The sequence below is a fragment of the Lathyrus oleraceus genome, chromosome 2 (genome assembly GCF_024323335.1).
Source record: "Lathyrus oleraceus cultivar Zhongwan6 chromosome 2, CAAS_Psat_ZW6_1.0, whole genome shotgun sequence".
In the NCBI taxonomy this organism is placed as follows: domain Eukaryota; kingdom Viridiplantae; phylum Streptophyta; class Magnoliopsida; order Fabales; family Fabaceae; genus Lathyrus; species Lathyrus oleraceus.
The window spans coordinates 80687169-80695963 of record NC_066580.1 but is presented as its reverse complement, the minus strand read 5'-3'; the positions used below and the strand labels follow the sequence as shown (position 1 = coordinate 80695963).

At 29.9% G+C, this 8795-nt stretch overlaps 1 protein-coding gene across 1 annotated transcript; it reads right to left on the bottom strand.

Moving 5' to 3' along the window:
• Positions 1-6308: 6308 nt before the first annotated feature.
• On the bottom strand, positions 6309-8330 carry LOC127118230 (uncharacterized). Its single transcript, XM_051048388.1, has 6 exons — positions 8099-8330; positions 7874-7928; positions 7191-7330; positions 7015-7090; positions 6846-6902; positions 6309-6535 (listed from the first exon to the last, which is right to left on the bottom strand). Exons 1-5 carry the CDS (start codon positions 8240-8242, stop codon positions 6886-6888), a joined length of 432 nt encoding a protein of 143 aa, XP_050904345.1. The 5' UTR covers positions 8243-8330; the 3' UTR covers positions 6309-6535; positions 6846-6885.
• Between the last annotated feature and the right edge of the window lie 465 nt (positions 8331-8795).

Below are 8795 nucleotides of genomic sequence, written 5' to 3'. Positions count from 1 at the left end.
GTAACAATGGACCAGTTATAAAGAGAATTTAAAATAGGAATAACTAGTCTTGTTTCAAGTGCAACAATGACCATAAGAGAGAGAGAGAGAAAATATGTTTCTATTCTTGCATGCTTCCCTTGCATTGACTGCTATAAATTATCACATATACAAATACCAAGACCACCTCTTAGCTTTTCAAACTGAGTTGCATTTAAATCTTTAGTGAATATGTTAGCTAACTCGTTTTCAATTTTATTTTCCACAAATTCCCTGATGAAATTATAACGAATGTCAATGTGCTTGGTTCTACTGTGTTGGATAGGATTCTTTGAAATATTAATAGCACTCAAGTTGTCACAGAATGTCATGACGTCTTGTTCGACATTATACTCCTTCAACATCAGTTTCATCGAAAGGAGTTGGGTGCAACTACTCCCTGCAACAATGTATTCAGCTTCCGCAATAGATAATGAGACACAATAATAAGAGAAAGAAACATCCACCAGATATGGTCTTTCTATCATCAGCATTCCCATCCCAATTTGTATGATAATACCCTACCAATATTGATTTGGTATCATGAGAATAGAGAATACCATAGTCACATATTCCATTTGTGTACTTCATGATTCTCTTTACTTGATTCAGATGTCTGGCCTTGGGTTTATCTTGGTATCTTTCACATACTCCTACACCAAAAGTGACTTCATGTCTGCTTCCTGTGAGGTATAACAGACTTCCTATCATACTTCTGTAGAGACTTTGATCAACATCAACTCTGTTTTCATCTTTGATAACTTCACATGAGTTGTAGTTGGAGTTCTCTTATGACCTTCCTTGTCAAGTCCAAACTTTTTCACTATACTCTTTTCATACTTTCTTTGAGAAATAAAGATGTTGTCTTCCATTTGATTTACTTAAAGACCAAGAAAGTAAGTGAGTTCTCCTACAAGGCTCATTTCAAATTCAGAATGCATTTGATGAACAAAATGTTCCATTATCTTGTATGACATCCCACCAAAGACTATATCATCAACATAAATATGAGCTATTATGATCTTTCCTCCATCATTCTTCAAAAATAGAGTTTTATATATTACTTGTCTATTATACCCATTGTTGATAAGGAACACGGTTAACCTCTCATACCAATTTCTTGAAGCTTGCTTTAATCCATAAGGAGCTTTCTGTAGCTTGTACAAATGATTTGGAAAGCTAGGATCAATGAATCCCTTTGGTTGCTCTACATAGAGTTACTTATTAAGATACCCATTCATGAATGAACTTTTGACATCCATTTGGTATAACCTGAACTTAAACATGCAGGAGATTCCTAGTAATAATTTAATAGACTCAAGACGAGCAACAAGAGCAGTGTATCATAAAAATCTACCCATTCTATTTGAGTTTACCCTTGAGAAACTAAATGTGCTTTATTCCTTGTCACATTATCACTTTCATTAGATTTGTTATTGAAAATCCATTTGGTACCAACAACAATTTACCAAAATGCCCCTCACTTAGGAATGACAATAAAAAAGTTAAAATTTGACTTTTTTTCATGCATGCCTGCTACAGCTTGTAGCCGGTGCTACGGGTGGCCGTAGCAGGCCACTATTTTGCTGTAAGTTTTCTTCTGTTCCAGACCCCCATACTACGGCCCGTAGTCGGTGCTACGAATAACCTGTAGTAGGTCAATGTTTTGATTGTGTTCTTTGTATCTTCAGGGCTTCTTGCTACAGCCAGTAACAGGTGCTACGGGTGGCCGTAGCAGACCTACTGGACCGTGAAATCTTCTTTTCGATTTTGTTTGCTTCTCCTTGGTTTTCACATTCGACTCTGCTTGATTACCTGCTTAAACCTGAAACACAGAAAATGCACACACCTAAAGCGTAAAATGCGACAAAAAATAGAAATGACACTAATAATGATGAAACAGTAAAATATGTTATCGGCGAAGGGAATAGACTCAACAAAACATTAATTAAAACAAAGTAATACAAGTTACCTGGATTTTCGCCGAATAAGTGACAAAATACATAGCATAAATGGTGACTGATCACTAACATCGGTTATTGTGAACCTAAACAAAATCCACACCGATTCTTATCGAACCTCAGAGTATTAACACATCCATTCTCATCACATTATATCGTATCAACACCGGACTTACGTCCTACCTTTAACAAGTTAACTTCTATACATTTATCTAGGCATTTATATAAGTCTTAAACGTTGACGGCTTAATTCACATAACCCCTTATCAAGGTGGTAACTCGTCTCAATACTAGACTTACATAAGTGGTCACTTTTCACATTAGTTGTTCATAGGATACCTTAGAAACAATGACTACTTTCAAGATGACGTATTCACTACTCGAGCGTAATATGATCAAAATACATAAACTAAACAACATTAAGGAATGGATCAAGGCCTTAGGACATGTTAAAAATGGTGCGAGAAAACTTTTGATAGGCCAAAAGTCAGAGGCCAACACAGGCTATCTGTGTCGCCTGACACAGGCTTTGTCTGGCTAGGGCGCCCTCTAGACATAAACCCATACAGAAACACGGGCAAGCCATGTCTGGTGACGCGGGCTATGTCCGGCTCAAACACCCTTATACAAAAACAAGTCAGCGACGCGACCATGTTCTGTCAGGCCTAGGTCCCAAAAATTGATTTTTGGACTTTTCATAGGAATTTCACTCCTAAATACCATCTTCTTCAACCTAGACCTATCCCAATTTAGTTTAAGAATATTTTATCATAGTCAAACATCCTATACTATTGGATTGACATCTAATTCAACAATTAACCTTATCACCATCCATCATTCTCATGATTATATCAATTGGCAAGAACAACATGTCAATAATGCAAATCTAAAATTCAGCAACAATTCATACTCATATCTCAACACCATCATCACGACACAACAATTTCACATGAATTCACGACATCAAATCATGGCACAACGGAAAAACACAAGCAACATACACAATTCACTCAACCATGTGAATTTTACCTAAAACTTTACGGTCATTGCCCAACAAAATCTAATAGGGGTTAAGGGAAACCCCATTTCCCAATTCAAAAATACCAAAAATAGAACAATCTTCCCCTACCTTGATTTACAAAATTTTCTTGTATTTTTGGTGATGAAAGAGCCTTCTCCTTGCAAAAGCTTTCTTCTAAGGCTACCTCTTTCCCTAGGGTTACCTCTCTTTAGGTAAAAAAAATATATAACAATTACTCTCCATTTCTTCTCCTCATTCCATTTTATAAGAACTAAACTTAATTCTAATTAAGTCCCCTAATAATATTTCAGTTTCTTTTCAATCCTTCACTTTCCACTGATTCATGATTTTCAATTTCCCCTTTATTCTTATTATGTTTTCGATTAACTCTTAATATTTCAATTATTATTAATATTTTCATTATTAATAAATTCAGCATTTATATCTTATTTTTAAAAATAATAACATAATAATACAAATAATAATAATAATTCTTATTAACAATAATAATAATACAAATAATAATAATAATAATAATAATAATAATAATAATAATAAAATCATAAGATGGGATAATATTGAAATAATAATATCAATAATATGTTTAATTATTTTTAGAGTTACAAGAGGAGGGAGGAACAAATTCTTCATGATAACGATGCCACCTTTCAAGGACAATATATCCATATTTGTCACATAACTAACAGATAGCTTTGTTCCCACGACCACGACCACAAGCCTAATTATTACCCACTCGTCCTCTAAAGTTTATGTTTCCACCACGATTACTAGCAAAATTTTGCTTTGAATTTCAATGCATTGAGTTCTCAAAAGTATTGGATCATGACAATTCTTTCTAAAACTAGTCCAGTTGATCTCTTGAACATACCACAGAGCTTCTACATCATACAAAGTATGAGATTCAGACTTATCATGGCACAACGGAAAAACACAAGCAACATACACAATTCACTCAACCATATGAATTTTACCTAAAACTTTAGAGTCATTGCCCAACAAAATCTAATAGGGGTTAAGGGAAACCACATTTCCCATTGCAAAATTTTCTTGTATTTTTGATGAAGAAAGAGCCTTCTCCTTGCAAAGCTTTCTTCTAAGGCTACCTCTTTCCCTAGGGTTACCTCTCTTTAGGTAAAAAAATATATATATAACAATTACTCTCCATTTCTTCTTCTCATCCCATTTTATAAGAGTTAAACTTAATTCTAATTAAATCCCCTACTAATATTTCAGTTTCTTTTCAATCCTTCACTTTCCACTAATTCATGATTTTTAATTTCCCCTTTATTCTTATTATGTTTTGGATTAACTCTTAATATTTCAATTATTATTAACATTTTCATTATTAATAAATTCAGCATTTATATCTTATTTTTAAAAATAATAACATAATAATACAAATACAAATAATAATAATAATAATAATAATAATAATAATATTATTATAAGATGGGATAATATTGAAATAATAATATCAATAATATGTTTAATTATTTTTAGAGTTACAAGAGGAGGGAGGAACAAATTCTTCATCATAACGATGCCACCTTTCAAGGACAATATATCCATATTTGTCACATAACTAACAGATAGCTTTGTTCCCACGACCACGACCACAAGCCCAATTGTTACCCACTCGTCCTCTAAAGTTTATGTTTCCACCACGATTACTAGCAAAATTTTGCTTTAAATTTGAATGCATTGAGTTCTCAAAAGTATTGGATCATGACAATTCTTTCTAAAACTAGTCCAATTGATCTCTTGAACATACCACAGAGCTTCTACATCATACAAAGTATGAGATTCAGACTTATCATAGATATACATCTTTCATCAAATAATTGAAAGTGTTTATGTGTGTTTGCATGAAAAATCCTAAAATGAACAATTTTAGAGATTATGGAGAGCCATATGAAAAGAACTTCATCTTGCACAATTCTTATTTTAGATTTTATGGAAAATATATATAATCTTAGTAGATTCAAATACTTCTATTCGATTCTCTTGATGAATTGATTTGTTTGGATATACAAATAAAATTATTTACATTTTAAAGGGTTGAAATTATAAAACTTGAACATTAATTCAAAGAATTATGTTAGTGTGTAGTTGTTTGTTGTTGGGGGGTGTTTTTCTCCTCCTTTTGTTGTTGTCCTCTTGTTTTGGGTTAGCACCACTTTGTTAATACAATTTGCTTATAAAAAAATAGTAAGTAAACTAGGATATAATTGGAGTATTTAAAGATTGTCTTAATATATGTTTTAATTTTTTAATTTAATTTAATATTCCGCTTTAGTTTCTTAACTAAAAAAATGTTACAATTTAATTATTTAATTTTATTTTTGTTATATTATTTGGTCATTCCTTCCATTTATCTAAAAAAAACGTTAAGTAATGGTAACATGAATGTACAAAAAAATTTAAGGTCTAAATCTGACTTAACATTTGTATTATAAAGTAGGGTTTTCACTTAAGTTTCTCATAAACTTAAATAAAAACCTACTTTAAAATACAAATATTGAATCACATCTAGACTTTGAGTCTTCCTATATATCTACGTCACTATAATTTAATATTATTTTATCAGAATTTGAGATCAAATAAAATAACGGAAGTGAAGTTAAAAAAACTAATATCTTTTAATTAAGAAACTAAAAAAATATTAAATTAAGTTAAAAAATTTGAGAATTAAATATACTTTTAAAATTAAAGTAAAGAGATGTGTGCTTGTAATGATATGCAGGTATGTGGGTAGTTTTTGGGTTACTTTTCTTAATTGTAATGAGAAAATTTTCTGAATTTAGTCACATTTGGTAGTGTTGGGCAAGTTTGATAATGTTTTAATTTGTAATTTGTTGCCTCAAATAGATTAATACTTATAATATATATGTCACTTGAACCGTTGCACTTCATTGATTTATAATAGTTTTTCTTATAAAATTTAAACAGTTTATTTATTTATAGATAAAGAGATCATAATTATCAAAAACTCACATAAGCAAAACTTCAATCTTGGTATTCGCGTTGAAACTAACAATACAAATTGAGTTCGAATCTATGTTCTAAATAATTTATTTTTAAATTGTACTTTCTAATGATATTAAGTGTAAAGAATTTAAATTATTATTTTTATCTTTGCCTTTATGATAATAAAAATACTGTAACAATAGTTAATACGAGTAATAAAGTAAAATTATGATTTTTTTTTTACTTATAATATTTTTTCAACATATGTAAAATAACTAAATATGATAAATATTATACAGAATCATAAGGAAGAATCATCATAAACAAGTCTAAAATAAAACCTTTATTTATAATATAAAACTATAAAGCAGAAGTAGTTTTGAAAACACACTAACATTTTAGCTAGATATACCCTCTATTTGGGAGAGAAAAAACCCAACTCTTGGATGTAATTAAGGATACTAACTCATATAATCTATAATTTATTTATTTATTTAAACTGAGAACTAATTAGAGCACACTCCAGCTTATATGGTTGATCTTCATCCTGCAACATATAAATAAAATCACATCTCATTAAAACTTTAAATGTTTTAAAAAATAATATCATATATTTTGTTAATGAAATTTCATAAAAGACATAGCACTTAGACCTTTAAATAAATATGTGTATGTTGTTTGATGTGTATTTGTCTCAATATTTAATTAATTATTTTTAATTATTATCAATATCGATATTTTAGTGTCGTGTCTAGTGTCCTTGTCTCTTTGGAGAAAATATTTGAAATTTTTTTTATATTTATTAAATTCGATGAATAAAGTTTAGTGAGGGAACATAGTTGGGAAGAAATATTTACCAGCAAAGTGTGCTAAGTTTTCTTATCACGCCAGAGTGATTTAGTAATAAAGGGAACCTGGAAATAATAAAAATGCAGAAAACCATGAAAATGAGTAATATTGGAATAATGAAAGTGATTAAGTTCATTTTGAATTATTAGTTTATAGATTAATGATTCTTATTCCTACCTTCCCACCAATCTCCTCTGGATGCAGTGTCTGAATTGTTGCCATTGAAATCACCATGATTCTTATCTTTCTTCAACTGCAAAGGTCAAAATTAGTATTAGCCACAGAATCATTGGATAAATACTTGAATAACAAATCAACTTGAAATGAAAAAGGATGAAAATGATGGCACTCACAACATGGTGGGATTCAGTGGTCCTGTTTCTTGAGGAATAATTTTCTTGACCACCATAGTGGATTGAAGAGCTGAAGTAGCTAGGTTCCCCTGTCACATTCTGATAATTGCTACTAATATTCTTGTTACTATTAGAACTTCCTAAATCAACCCAAACAGAAACATTACTAAATAAAAGCAAACATATTTATATATATATATATATATATATATATATATATATATATATATATATATATATATATATATATATATATATATATATATATATATATATATATATATATATATATATATAATAGATTTGTCAGAGTTGAATCATTAAATAGGGTCTTATTTGTTTTGTTACTCTTAAATTATAACAAATTTACATATGACCTCTAAAAACTTGAGAATCTTAGATTTAATATATGATCTTTAAAGTCATTTTATATTATGTATAGAGACTAATTCTAACGGATTCTTTGGCAAGAATTTGAGATATGAGAATGAGGTTCTCTCAAGCTCTCATATGCTCAAATTCCATTAGGTACAAACGATCACTTATTTGTTTAGTTAATATAAAGTTTTGTTCTCGTTTTAACTGAGCCACATTAATGGACGGTGAGATTGATATCCTATAATTAGATGAGCTCATCTCATGATAAAAAAATTATATATATAGATGGATATATTAGAATTTACCTGGCGTTCCAAGATTTTTGCTTCCTACTTCTTGAGCTCTTCCTCTACCCTCAACCTTACAAATTAAAAATATGTTATGGTCATTATAATATTTGACATGTGTGTTTAACAAAGCAATATAATATACCGGGCTGAAAAATTCAGGTAAAACACATGCATATAATATAATGATAAATAGTATAAAATAAAAGTTTTGTAACAAAAGGAGTTTATAGCCATGCATACATAGGGTGGTGGTGGTGGTGGAAAAATGGAGCCAAACACCGATGAAGATGATGTTGGAGAAGAGTCTTTGGGGCCGAAAAGTTGATCAAATTTTACAGTTGATGATGAAGAAGAAGACCATGCTTGCTTTTTGTTGTTATCCATTTTTGTAGATATGGTATCAAGCTTTGCTGTCTTTAAAGATGAAGAGGAAAGGGAAAGTTTGTGTGCTATTTATAATGCCAAAAATTATGTTCTATCTGTTTACGCGGAGAATTTTTTATTTAAGAAAAAAGATCCCATTCGATATCATAAGGTATTAATGAGAAAAGAATAATCTTTAAAACTAAATATATTTTGTTTGGTCTCTCATAAAAGAAACTATGGTATTATACGAAATATTTTTCTTCCATAATATTTATTAAAACACCAGTGCTTGCCATATTAGTTGTTATATATCATTTTAGAAAAATATTATGAATATAAGATGAGTTGAATGGATATGCACATTCAGTGTAAAGAAGTTTTATTAAACCGTCAAATCATTTGAGTTGTTTTAAAATAAAATATATATATGATTTGATAGGATGCACGCCGTTTATTAGATGACAATGTAAAATTATTGTATATTGTAAGTGCATCTCATATTTTTTTATAATTTATTTTACATAATGGGTTTGATATTGTATATCACCATGATTCTTATAAACAACCGTGA

Bases quoted from the DNA above. Each gene is read 5' to 3' on its own strand.
- LOC127118230 (XM_051048388.1), bottom strand. From the start codon at position 8,242: ATGGATAACAACAAAAAGCAAGCATGGTCTTCTTCTTCATCATCAACT. The intron at 7,929-8,098 runs GTATGCATGGCT...TTAATTTGTAAG, and splicing joins CACCACCACCACCACCCTAT to GTTGAGGGTAGAGGAAGAGC. The intron at 7,091-7,190 runs GTGAGTGCCATC...TGACCTTTGCAG, and splicing joins CCACTGAATCCCACCATGTT to TTGAAGAAAGATAAGAATCA.